A 14132-nucleotide genomic window follows, 5' to 3' on the forward strand; every position below is an offset into this window, starting at 1 on the left:
AGCTCCAGGAACGCCGGCTCCACCGCCGGGGGGTCTGCGGAGACACACGGAGGGCGGGAGGGCGTCAGAGGCGGGGGAAACCGGGCCTAGGGACAGGGTTAACGCGGGTTCTAGTTCAGGAACTGTCCTAGAGACAGGAATAACGCAGGTTCTTGTGTAGGACCAGTCCTAGAGACAGGACTAACACAGGATCCTGTTTAGGACCAGTCCTAGAGAGAGGAATAACCAAGGTTCTTGTGTAGGACCAGTCATAGGGAAAAGGCTAACAAAGGTTCTTGTTTAGGAACTGTCCTAGAGGCAGGACTAACCGAGGTTCTTGTGTAGGACCAGGCCTAGGGACAGGACTAACCCAGGATCCTGTTTAGGAACTGTCCTAGAGACAGGACTAACCAAGGTTCTTGTTTAGGACCAGTCCTAGAGACAGGAATAACCAAGGTTCTTGTGTAGGACCAGTCGTAGGGAAAGGGCTAACAAAGGTTCTTGTTTAGGAACTGTCCTAGGGACAGGACTAACCGAGGTTCTTGTGTAGGACCAGGCCTAGGGACAGGGTTAATGCGGGTTCTTGTGTAGGAACTGTCCTAGAGACAGGACTAACACAGGTTCTTGTGTAGGACCAGTCCTAGAGACAGGACTAACACAGGATCCTGTTTAGGAACTGTCCTAGAGACAGGACTAACCAAGGTTCTTGTTTAGGAACTGTCCTAGAGGCAGGACTAACCAAGGTTCTTGTTTAGGAACTGTCCTAGAGACAGGACTAACCGAGGTTCTTGTGTAGGACCAGTCCTAGAGACGGGACTAACCGAGGTTCTTGTTTAGGAACTGTCCTAGAGACAGGACTAACCGAGGTTCTTGTGTAGGACCAGTCCTAGAGACGGGACTAACCGAGGTTCTTGTTTAGGAACTGTCCTAGAGACAGGAATAACCAAGGTTCTTGTGTAGGACCGGTCTTAGGGAAAGGGCAAACAAAGGTTCTTGTGTAGGACCAGTCCTAGAGACGGGACTAACTGAGGTTCTTGTGTAGGACCAGGCCTAGAGACAGGGGTAATGCGGGTTCTTGTTCAGGAACTGTCCTAGAGACAGGACTAACCACGGTTCTTGTGTAGGACCAGTCCTAGAGACAGGACAACCCAGGATCCTGTTCAGGAACTGTCCTAGAGACAGGACTAACCGAGGTTCTTGTTTAGGACCAGTCCTAGAGACAGGACTAACCCAGGATCCTGTTTAGGACCAGTCCTAGAGAGAGAACTAAGCCACATTCTTGTTTAGGACCTGTCCTAAGAGACACAACTAACCCAGGTTCTTGTTTAGGACCTGTCCTAAGAGACACAACTCACCCAAGTTCTTGTTTAGGACCTGTCCTAAGTGACACAACTAACCCAGGTTCTTGTTTAGGACTTGTCCTAAATGACACAATTAACCCAGGTTCTTGTTTAGGACCTGTCCTAAGAGACAAGACTAACTCAGGTTCCTGTTTACTACTGGGCTTGGAGAAAATTCTAATCCAGGTTCTTTTTTAGGACCTGTCCTAAGAGACACAATTAACCCAAGTTCTTGTTTAGGGCCTGTCCTAAGAGACACAACTAACCCAGGTTCTTCTTTAGAACCTTTCCTAAGAGACAAGACTAACCCGGTTCTTATTTCTACCCATGCTAGAGACAGGACTAACTCCGTCTCCTCCTGTTGCAAGAGGTTGGGCGGGTTCTTCTTTGCACATCCTAAAAACCAAACATGTCAAACCCAGGTTCTTGCTCAGGACCTATCCCAGGAGAGTGGATCAACCCAGGCTGGTGTTTAGGGCCTGTCCTAGCAGCCAAGATTATCCCAAGTTCCTGTTAGGAGACCCCTTGGAACAACACTGAATAAAACCGACAAGCGCCTTGTCTTAACTCGGACAGCAGCCTGGTCTATGGAAGGTATCCAAGCCCCGAGCAGGGATGGAATGAGGTGGTCTGGAAGGTCTCTGCCATCCCAAACCACTCTGGAATTCTGGGAATTGCTTTGGATAAAGCGCACGAGGCAGCAGCACCCCCAGCACAGAGCTGAGCTGGTGACTCTGCTCAGTGAGGACCTCGCTCGTGGGCACATTCCCGAGGCTGCCAGAGCCCTGGGAATGTTTGGGCACCGCTCCCAGGGATGCCAGGGTGGGATTGTTGGGGTGTGTGTGCAGGGTTGGGAGGTGGGCTGGGTGATCCCTGTGGGATCCTTCCAGCTTGGGATCCCAGACTTGGGAAGGCTGAGCTGGAATAGAGACTGGACAGAGCTGGAGAATAAAGCAGAGATTTATTGAAAGGCCTTTAAGGATCCACCTTGGGCAGGACAAGAGCCTGGACAGGGACACACCCAAGGTGGAACCAAAATGGGCACAGAATGGTCACAAAATGGACACAAAATGGTCACAAAATGGTCACAAAATGGGCAAAAAATGGACACAAAATGGACAAACGGTCACCAGCTCTCACACTTTGATCAGTTTTGGTCCATTTGCACATTGGGGTTGAATTGTCCAATTCCAGCTCCAGGTTCTCCAGTCCCATCCTTCTTGTTCCTCCCTCCAGCCACCGCTGTTTGTGCTTTTGGGCTGAACACTTGTCCCAGCTGTCCTCGGTGTGCAGCAGGAGCAGGATTTGTTTTGTGTGGCTGCTGTGTGCAGAGAGCTGAGTGACGCTGAGTGTGAGCTCAGAGCTGCACCTGGGCAGCGCAGGACATGGAACACACGGAAGAGGGAACTTGAAGCCTCAGGATATTCCATTATTCCATGAACTTTCCACCTCCACTGCTGCTGTCTGACTTCACCAAAAACCATCTCTGGATCTTTTATCTCCATGCCGGTGGAGGTTTTGCTGTCCCAGTAAGCCCAGGATGAACCAGCTCCCCACACCCAGAACAGCCTGTTCTGCCCTAACTCAGATAAAAACTGATTTTAAATAATTCACACCCACTGCTTCAAACCCCGCCAGAATTTTTATTCCAGCAAAACAACCAAATAAATAAAATATAACCAGCATCCATTGTGTACGCACAGACCCAACTTCCCGCTGCCATTTGCCTATGGAAAACTCCATCATGGCTGGAAAACGAGGATAACCTGGTGGGAGCGACGGTTCAAGTTCAGCTCATGTCAGCACAGCGCTTCAGACCCAGAACACTCATGGAAAACCTGTTCCCCATGGGATGCAATCCAGGGAATGCCAGGACATTCTGGCTCTCTAGAGAACTCAAGTTTGATTTTTAACCCATGAGAGGGAGGAATTCCTGAAATCCACCAAAGTTCCAGGGTGGCACAGGGAGGTTTTGTATGCTTACGAGGTGTTTTACGTGAAACGTTGAGATGTTCCTACTTCCCGAAGTTCCCCGAGGCAGCGGCTTTGCAGGGAACTGTTGGCTTAAAGACAGGAATTCTCCTTGGGAAAGAAAACATCCCAGATCTCCACTGTTTTCTCTGGGAGATCTGTGCAGCTGCCTCTCCCAAATCTCCTGTTTTCGTCTCAACCACCCTGACTTAAATTACCTGTGCTTCCCAAAAAACTCCTGGATCCCTATATATAATGGATATCAGAGGAATTACTAATCAAATTTAGTAACATTTACTATTTTCCAGGTGTTTTTCCATCTTGAGATGTAAGTTCTCCAAGAAGAAAGCTCTCCATGGAAAAGTTGGAAAATATTGGAGAAGGACAGTGTGTTCTCCATGCTTGGAGGGATTTAAAGCCCTGTGGAGGTGGCACTTGGGGACATGATCAGTGGTGGCCTTGACAGTGCTGGGAATGGTTGGAATTCATCTCAGAGGGCTTTTCCAGCCTAAAGCATTCCAAGATCCCATGAACTCTCCATATTTTTATGGATCATGATCTCAACAAGGCACCCACTGCTGTAGCTGATATAATTTCTACAATCTTTATAATGAAGCCCATTTTATCTGAAATAGATATTTGATTTTTAATCGGAAATTCTCCATTTTTTTTTCCCCACATTCCAGCCAGGATAATTCCATATCCATGACCTCTCCAGCCCTTCCAGCCACACCAAAATACACATTTAAATACAGGGAAAATTCCCCCTGAACTTGGAACCAGGCACAGAAGGATCTCTAAAATAACAACAAAAGGTGCTCAAGCAGCATCTGCTGAGGACCCTCAAGATCCTAAATCCCTGAGGGAGAGCACAGGAATTTTGTGACAGGAATATTCCAGAAGCTCCGTGTTTGAGGCATTAAAAAGCCTTTAATGGCTGATTTTCCTACCATTTTCTCCCCTTTGCTCATAAATCCTTGGAATGCCTGAACACCCTGAACTCACCTCTGCTTTGGAATAACGCTCCCTCCTCTGTTTTCCTTGCCGCTTTCACCGAGCGCTCTGAATCCAGGGAATGATTCCGCCTCCCCGCGCGCGGCCGGGTTTAACGATTTTAACGGGAATTTGTATTCAGGCCCTTCTCTCCTCTCCCGTTGCTTTATTTACTTATCGGGCTACTTTAGCCTTATAAACAGCTCTTAAATGAAACTTTCCCCTGCCTTTAAGGTCAAAAAAGTCTTTAAACCCCACCACTCCCATTTATCCAGGGGCTGATGATCCCCGGTGACAGGAAGAGAAAATTAACTCGGGCCGCTCATTCGCGAATCCCACTTTTGCAGGTAATAACTTTAATGGGAAAGGGAAGGGCTGATAAAAAACCCCGACCAGAGTTAACAGCTCGGTTTTTTCCGTCGGGTTTTTCCATTGTTTTTTACAGGATTCTGACTTCCCAGATGCGCAGAAAAAAAAACAAACGGAGTTGTTTGCGACTTCTCTGCGTTGAACTCATTTGCATCAGCTCTTCCCCAAGGCTTTGGCAATTTGATTTAATTTACTTTTTGCCCTCCTTATTCCTTTCATAATTCCACTATTAGTTTTGGAAAAATCTCCGGCAAAGCTGCCAAGGGAGCAGGGTTCATTCTCTTCCACAATTATCTTCGGGAAGCAAGCGGGGCCGGAGTTAAATCAGGCTCTCTATTTAATGTTTAATGAAGTTTTTTTAGCCTAAGTACATTCATGTTTTAAGGATTAGGGAGCGGAAAGAGGAAAGTTCTGGAGCTGTCCAGAGAAACGACAGCGAGATGCTTGTTCGGTTTGAACCACACAGCTGCTCCTCGTGGTGAGGATCAAATCCTGGTCTTTAGTGTGGGATTTAAAGAGAAAATTCTGGGAATTCATTTCCAACGCGTGGCCCCGGGCAAAGGCTTCACCTGCTGGTTTGGCCTCTCCAGTTTGCATTCCAAGATAAACAAATAACGAGTTTTCCTCTCCCAGCTCCAGCAGCGGGAATAATAAATAAATAACGGGAAAAAGTGGTGCCTCTGCCTGCTCTCCATTGGGATTGTGGCCGCTGTTGGATTCACGCCACAGGAATGTTATCCAACGCTTCCGAATCCATCTATCCCCACACTCCCCACTGCAGCCACATTTCCAGGATGTTTAGCTCCGGAGGTGGATGTGGAATTGCCTGAACGGAGCCCGGAGCCCAGGACATGGAGGAGCCCAGAAGATGGGATTTAGGAGCTTTGGGAAGCTCCAGTGCACAAGGATTGTGATCCCTGTGAAATGACAACAGCAATTTCCCAGCCAAAGCTTGGAGCAGGGATATTACACCTTGGACAATGGATTTATTCCAGTGAAATGAAAGCATCATGGCCAAAAATTGGAAAAAAAAAAAAATTGCAATTCTGGGAATAAGTCAAAATAGGTGTTCAAATCCATCCAGGAACTGTGCATTCCAAACCCTGCCTTGCACAGATACATCCATGGTACAACGAGGAAAATCCCCGTTTCATGGAATCCAGGAATGTTTTGGGATGGAAGGGAGTTTGAATCCCATCCAGAGCCATGGGCAGGGACACCTCCCACTGTCCCAGGCTGCTCCAATCCCAATGTCCAACCTGGCCTTGGGCACTGCCAGGGATCCAGGGGCAGCCACAGCAAATCTGGGAATTCCAGCCCAGCCAGGAATTCCCAATTCCCTGTATCCCATCCATCCCTGCCCTCTGGCAGTGGGAAGCCATTCCCTGTGTCCTGTCCCTCCAGCCCTCGTCAGAACTCTAAAGATTTTCCTAACGGACTCTGAAGTTTTCCATCCTGTCCCTACAGAGGTCCTAATTTTAAGTTGGAGGGATTTTGATGGTAGCTTTCAGAGTAAAATTATCACTAATTTAATTTTCTTTTGCATTCTGTGTCCGTGCCTGCCTTGCAGAAGGATTTACAATGGAAAATCCCAGTCCTCACTCTCAGGAATTTGCTAGCTTGGATTTTGTGCTTCGAGCTGTCTTCCCTGTCTGCGGAATTTGCTGGGATTTTCCAGGCTGGCGCCTCTGTCCTGGCTTGGCTCCTTGACAGGGCATTAAATTCTCTGGAAATCCTGATCCAGCCTCACCCGGCAACTCCCAGGTTCCTGAGCTTCAATATTTGTGCTCCAGCACGTGCAACGCTTGCAAGGGATAAATATTCATATGAGTGAAAACAAATGGATTAAAAAGAAATAATAACTTTGGGGAAAAGCTGCACCATTTCCTTCCCTCCGTGTCTGCAAACCATGATTTGCTTGATTTGTCCGGCTGGGACCAGGAGGGGACGGGTGAATAATGAAGAATCCGTGAAATGGGAATAATCCGTGGGTTTTTAAAAGCGCCTGCTCTTCCGAGAGTCTTTTATGGGCTCTGCTGCTGCTGTTCCTTGGATTTTTATGGAATGAAAATTGTCCTGGCTGGAATGTGAATCGATGAACAGCAGTGAGCAACGTTCCAAGCCTGCAGAGCTCCTGAGGGGAGCCGTGGCTGAGCCCTGGGTTGTTCCTCCTTCTCCATGGGCAGGTCCTGGACCCCAAATTTGTCTCTTCCATCTCCAGGATTAAGGAATGTCTCTGGAGGAACAGGGACCCACTCGTGACCTGGGAAAAACAACCCTCTGTACTCATTTTAAAGCATTTTCCAGCTAAAAAAAACCCATGGAACCAGGTTAGGAATGCTGGGGGTGCTCACCTGGAGAAGGGTAGGATCCAGAAAAATCCTGGCAGGGCCTGAAGGGGCTCCAGGAGAGCTGGAGAGGGACTGGGGACAAGGGATGGAGGGACAGGACACAGGGAATGGCTTTTAGATGGAAGAGGAGAAATTTAGTTGGGATGTTGGGTTTTTGGGAAGGAATTCCTGGCTGGACTGTAATTCCCAGATTTGCTGTGGCTGCCCCTGGATCCCTGGCAGTGCCCAAGGCCAGGCTGGACATTGGGCTTGGAGCAGCCTGGGACAGTGGGAGGTGTCCCGGCCACGGATGGGGTGGGAATGGATGGGATTGAAAGTCCTTCCAACCCAATCCTTTCTGGGATTCCATTTAGGATTCAAACCAACTCTCCTCCCACAGGGATCCAGCCAGAGGTGCAACACCCTGGCTCATTCCTAGAGCGACTCACACCAATTCCTTTGGAATATTTAGTGTGATTTTTTTTTTTTTTTTAATTTTTTTTTTTTTTTTACTCATTCCCACAAGAAACATTCCATCATTTGCGGGGCTGAACTCCACCGAACTTGAACAGAGCAGGGAAGAGGAGGGAGATTGGTTTGGGATGGAAGGGATGTTTGGGATCATCCCATCCCACCCCTGCCATGGGCAGGGACACTTCCCACTGTCCCAGGCTGCTCCAGCCCCAGTGTCCAACCTGGCCTTGGGCACTGCCAGGGATCCAGGGGCAGCCACAGCAAATCTGGGAATTCCACTCCCGTCCCTCCCCACCCTCACAGGATCCTTCAAGGACACTCCACTACCCTGGAAGGGAGGACAAAACAGGGAAGAAAGCTGAGAAAAGCACAGGGGAAATTGGAGATAAGGCTCCAATCAGCACAAGGGAAGCGCTGGGTTCTGCTCCTGCTTCTCCTGGGGCTGTCCTTGACAGGTGACACCGATCCCGGTGTCACCCTGGTTTTTCTGAGTTTTTTAAAGCCTTTTGAATTTTCATAAAATGGAGTCAGACCTTTTAGCTACTGCACAATATTAGGAGCAGTTTCTACCTTTTTCTCATAGATGTAACGGAAACAAATCCTTTGTTTTTCATTCTCTGTCCTTTGTTTGCATATTTCTAACCTGAAAACAATTGTAACTGACAGTTGGTCTGGCCACTGAGGCTGAGGGGTGGAAACCCCAAAAAGCCAATCTTCGGCCAGACCCACAAATGTATAAAAAGTAAGAAATAAAACAAAGAGGCTCGCTCTCCGCCCTGACTCAGCTTGAGCTGGATCGGAGAATTCTCTGTCCTGCTAAAATCTCTCATCTCGTGTGACTGCTTTGCATGTCGAGGTAACATCCTGGCAGTGACACCGGCCAGATCTGCACACAAGGGGCTCTTAATGATTAATGGGGTGTTCTAAACGCTCTCCCCACTCCTGAAACCGCTCCCAGAACTCCCTGCTTGGAGTTCTTTACTTTTTCCAGACTAAAACAAGGGAGCTGCAGCACTTGGAGCAGCAGGAGAATCCCAGAATGGTTTAGGCTGGAAAAACCCTAAAGATCATGGAGCACAACAATTCCCAGTACTGCCAAGGCCACCACTTGTCCCCAGTTTCCCAGTTTCCTCCAAACAATTCCCATTTTGCCTATGTCCTGCTGCTATGAGATAGTCTCTTCTGTCCCTATTTTTATTATTATTATTATTATTATTATTATTGTTTTCTTTAAACCTGCCCAAAGCTTTTTTTTGTTTATTTGTTTGTTGGTTTTGGGTTTGGGTTGTTTTGGGTTTTTTTTGTTGTTGTTGTTTTTGTTTTGGTTTGGGGTTTTTTTTTAGTTTTGTTTTGTTTTGTTGTTTTTGTTCGTTTTTTTTTTTTTTAATTTGGAACCTGAGGACAATTTTCCCTCCAGCTCCGAGCCGAGTCCCTCTCATTTTCCACCGATCCCAGGCTGAGCCAACTCCAGGGTTTCAATCCTTGACCCCAAACTTTCAAGCCCCGACCTTGGCTGCTTAAAAATAGGAGCAGCCTGATGAATTCCAGCCTCTGAGGTTTGTTCTAAAAGTCCCAGGTTCAGAGAACCCCAGAACAGTTTAGGATGGAAAAACCCTCAAAGATCATGGAGCCCGACCATTCCCAGAGCTGCCCAGGCCACCACCGCCCCATGTCCCCAAGTGTCACCTCCAGAGGGCTTTAAATCCCCCCAGGGATGGGGATTCCAGCACTTCCCGAGGCTGGGCAACCCTTTCCATGGAGAAATTCTCCCTGATATCCAGCCTGAACGTCTCCTGGTGCAAGCTGAGCCTGTCCCCTGTTGTCCAGTCCCTGGTTTCCTGGGTGTCCTGGGGTGACTGTGGATCCCCAATCGTCTGTTGGGTGCAAAGGGGAGGGGAAGAGCCGTTTGTTTTTCCCCAGGGAAACTCTGCTCCTCAGAGTGACCTTGAAGCGGGGGAGTTGGAACACGGCAGGACGAAAGAAGCTCTGCTGTTTTTTTTTTTTTCCCTGGCAGTTAGTTAGTTTAGTGCTAGCGCAGTTAGACGATATATAATAGCTGTTACCCTGGTTTTTCTGAGTTTTTTATAGCCTTTTTGATTTTCATAAATGGAGTCAGATCTTTTTAATTACTGTACAATATTAAGAGCAGTTTTCTACCTTTTCCCACACATGTAACATTAAAAAATCCTTTGTTTTTCATTCTCTGTCCTTTGTTTGCATATTTCTAACCTGAAAACAATTGTAACTGACAGTTGGTTTAGCCACTTGGCTGAGGGGTGGAAAACCCCAGAAGCCAATCTTCTGCTAGACCCACAAATGTATAAAAAGTAAGAAATAAAACAAAGAGGCTCTCTCTCTGCCTGGATTCAGCTTTTGAGCTGGACGGAGAAACCTCTGCTCTGCGAAACCTCTTCTCTGCGTGTGGCTGCTTTGTGTGTCTCGGTGACAAATAGCTGAAGATTTTTTTGCCTTTTTGTTTTTTTTCTTTTTTTCCCTCTTTTTTCCCTCCCTTTTTTTCCTTTTTTTTGCCCTCTCCTGGGAACTGTTCCAACCTCTCTGTACTAAGGACCTGGGGAAGCACCGGGGGCCTCCACAGGGGACCCACCCCACCAGGACCAGCCCTGCACATCTCCTTTTCTCCCAGCGCCAGCGGAGACGGAGCGGTGGAGCACAGTGACGACCCTCGAGGAGACTTTCTTTAAGTTTGTTATCCCTCCGTAAGCAGCACAAAGCTCTTGTCATCAGGTGTTGTGCTGGGAGTGCTTTGCCTGTTCAATAAACAGGTTTTTTCCACTTCTCTCTGAGGAAGTCTTTTCCCAAACCGGTTAGAGGAAGGGAGGGGGGCCCTGTGGGAGAGTTTCTCCCAAAATCTGCCTGGAACCACCACACTGGGATAGGAGCCGGATCCCACCTGGCTGCGCCCTCCTGCAGGTGCCACCAGTGCCACCCACCTCGGGCACACGCAGCCAGCCCAGGTGACCTTCCCCCCCAGGGCTGGGGTCACCACATCCCAAAAAGTGATGGAAAGGGACGTCACGGCCTCCGGCGCCAAATAAACCAGGGATAAACATGGAAAAACCAGGCAGGGAGAGGAGCAGAGTCCTCCTGGAAACACCTGGGGGAGATCTGAACACGACGGCTTGAAATAAAAAGCGTTTTTTACTCGGACAGGGGAGGCAAAGAGATGCTGCGAGGAGAGCAGAAAACACAGAAATGTGCACATAAAACAAATATATGGACCTCAAAGAGCCCCAAAATCCCATTTTTACTGCTCCTCCGGACAGTGTTTGCAACAAATTTTATTTGCCTTGAAAGAGAGATCAGCTCTCACCTTTTTTTCTTTTATTTTTATTTTATTTCTCCTGTGGACAAGGTCACTTTAGAACCAAGCAGGGTTTGCTTTTGTTGATCAGAGCAGAGAATCTCCAACGAACCCCCCCCCCAATTTTCTTTCTTACTCTGTTTTTGGGAGGTTTGGGGCCTGTTTTATGTGCAGGGGTCGTGGCTTTAAGTTAAATTACGCATTTACCTTTGGGCCAGAGGAGGCTTTCATCTCCCTTAGAGCCTGGCACTTGGAACAAACCTCAGAGGCTGGAATTCATCAGGCTGCTCCTATTTTTAAGCAGCCAAGGTCAGGGCTTGAAAGTTTGGGGTCAGGGATTGAATCCCTGGAGATGGCTCAGCTTGGGATTGGTGGAAAATGAGAGGGACTCGGCTCGGAGCTGGAGGGAAAATTGTCCTCAGGCTCCAAATTTAAAAAAAAAAAAAAAAAAAAAAAAAAAAAAAAAAAAAATTGGCCAGGTTTAAAGAAAATAGAAAAAAAAAAAAAAATATATTAAAAAAAATAAATAAATAAAAATAGGGCCAGAAGTGAAGATCTCAGAGCAGCAGGACAGGGGCAAAATGGGGATTTATTGGAGGAAATTCTCAGGCCAGAATTTCTCCCTGGTCATTCCTGGTGTCTCCTGAGAAGAAAAAAGCAGGACAAGGAGCCCCGAGGTGAGGCAGAATGACCGGTTTGGGGTTTATTTACCCTGTTTTGGTTGTCCTGTGTTTATCAGACCCTAAATGGTGGAAGAGAAATGGGATGAGGTGGAGAAAGGCGATGTTTGGCCCCTGCAACCCGTGGGGGAGAGGCTGGAACCTGCTCCCATTCCAGAGCTGAGCACTGGAGAACTGCAGCAGCACAGCTCAGGACAAGGGGAATTCCACAACGGTTTGGGCTGGGAGAGACCTTAAATCCCATTCCATGGGCAGGGACAGCTCCCACTGCCCCAGGCTGCTCCAAGCACAATGTCCAACCTGGCCTTGGGCACTGCCAGGGATCCAGGGGCAGCCTCAGCTGCTCTGGGAATTCCAAGGTTTGCATTATCCATGAAAAATCATCCCTCCCAAGAGCAAAATAAGGGAGTCCTGACTGGCACCTTCAATAACAGATCCATACAAAAAAACCAAACAAACAAAAAAAAACCCCAAAAAACAAAACAAAACAAAACAAAACAAAACAAAAAACAAAAAACAAAAAACAAAACAAAAAAAATAAAATAAAAAAAAAAACAAAAAAAATAAAAAAAAAAAAACAGGAAGAAGGTTCAGGTCCTTTTTGCTGACTTTAATACAAGAAGAGGAGACACTGGAAAAAGCGGGAATACAAACCCTGCTTCATTCCCTTCGTCACTTCTGGGATTCAAAGGGGATCAAGTTATTTTAAAGGAAGAAACTTTGAGACTGAGCATCGACGGAGGCACCAAATGACACTGAAACAGCGACGGGATAAAACCTTTCCTATGGATCCGGGCTGGGAGAGCTGGGAATGTTCACTTGGAGAGGAGAAAGATCCAGGAGAGCTGGAGAGGGACTGGGGACAAGGGATGGAGGGGCAGGACACAGGGAATGCTGGAAAGGGAGATTTAGGTTGGATATTGGGAAGGAATTCCTGGCTGGGCTGGAATTCCCAGAGCAGCTGTGGCTGCCCCTGGATCCCTGGCAGTGCCCAAGACCGGGTTGGACACTGGGCTTGGAGCAGCCTGGGACAGTGGGAGGTGTCCCTGCCCATGGAATGGGATTTAAGGTCCCTCCAACCGAACCCAAAGTGCCCCAAAGTTCAGCTCTGTGCGTGGCCACAGGGAAAGAAGGAAAAATAAAATAAAATAAAATAAAATAAAATAAAATTAAAAATAAAATAAAATAAAATAAACAGAGGAATAGAATTAAATAAGGAATAATAAAATAAAATAAAACCTCTTAAAATAAAACCACCCCACGATATCACACATTTCGGATGTGACCCAAGGTCCAGCACTGAAGCGGAGCCTTGCTCTGAAATGAAACTGCCTTGAGCAGATCTGACTTAAAAAACCTCAGAGAAACAAGGTTTGAGCCCATTCGGATTTTCCTAGTCCTGAATGTGAATAATGGGAATAATTGAATTCCATTTGGAAGATTCTGAGGAATCAGGCCCTGCTCATCGCCTTTGAGCCTGGATTTGCATTTAGGTTCTGTTCCTAAATTAAAAAAAAAACAAAAAAACAAAACAAAACAAACAAAAAAAAAAACCCACAACCCCTCACAACTGAATTAACAAATGCACAAATAAGGGATTTCACCTCTGTTTATGGGGCTGCTCTTAGGGCAGATGGATTTGTCTTCCGTGTCCAGGAATTCCATGCAGAAGGGGATAAACTCCAACACTTCCTCGTTTTCCTCCTCCCACAGGAGTCTATAAAATTCTGCATTATTGCTCCTAAGCCCGCTCTTCCCCCCGCAATGTTTTATGCAGAATTGCCTTTTTGTTTCCAGTAAATCCAGACATCGCTCCTTTCCTTCTTCCAGCTGTTTCCTCTCCTGTTGGAGTTCATTTTCCTGCTCGAGCGATTTTATCAAGCCCTGGTTTATCTCCGAAATTGAATTTTCTAAGTTATTGAAGGAATATGCTTTTCTCTCCTTTCATTTCCTCCCCCAGCCTCCATCAGGGCTCACCTTGGATATATTCGGGAGCTCTGTCAAGTCAGTGGGATTGCCATGAAAAATATCCTGGAATTCCCTCCTTTCCCACCATCCTTGATCCTCTTGGAGCAATCCGGGATAGTGGAAGCTGTCCCTGCCCTGATAGGGCTGGAACTGCGTGGGTTCAAGTTCCCTTCCAACCAGATTCTGGGATTCTGGGATTCTTTTCCACATCAGCCCGAGCCCAAGTCCATGAGACAGAAATCGACTACGATCCATGACTTATTCCTGGAGCAGGGATCCAGGTAGCTCCAAGCCTCATCCAGCCTGGCCTTGGGGTGGATCCATGAAGTTTGGAGAACCCCCAAGGCTGACAACAACCGTGCCCACGGCAGGGATGGAACTGGAGGAGCTTTAAGGTCCCTTCTGACCCAGACAATCCTGGAATTTTATGATTTTCCTGTTCCAACGGCGATGTGGAAGCCTTGGCGGTGCAGGATATCCCGCTGGGCTAGAGGATCTTTCCAGCCTCAGCCATTCCATGGGTTCCTTCCAGGTTCCAAGTCACGGATTTCAGCTTGCAAAGGATAACGAATCCCAGCAGGAACAGGATCCCCAGGGAATGGGCACATTCCCAAAGCCACCAGAGCTCCAGGAGCCTTCGGAAAACGCTCTCAGGGACAGGGTGGGATGGTTGGGCAGAGCCAGGAGCTGGACTGGATGATCCTTG

At 47.6% G+C, this 14132-nt stretch overlaps 1 protein-coding gene across 1 annotated transcript in view; it reads right to left on the reverse strand.

Moving 5' to 3' along the window:
* MDGA2 (MAM domain containing glycosylphosphatidylinositol anchor 2) overlaps positions 1–14132 on the reverse strand; it is a 205854-nt gene that overhangs the window by 35737 nt on the left and 155985 nt on the right. The window contains exon 9 of the mRNA XM_040066256.2: positions 4–34. Within this exon, the coding sequence (XP_039922190.1) occupies positions 4–34 (31 nt within the window). The remainder of the gene's footprint in view (positions 1–3; positions 35–14132) is intronic.

This window comes from Hirundo rustica, chromosome 6 (genome assembly GCF_015227805.2).
Source record: "Hirundo rustica isolate bHirRus1 chromosome 6, bHirRus1.pri.v3, whole genome shotgun sequence".
NCBI classification, from domain to species: Eukaryota; Metazoa; Chordata; class Aves; order Passeriformes; family Hirundinidae; genus Hirundo; species Hirundo rustica.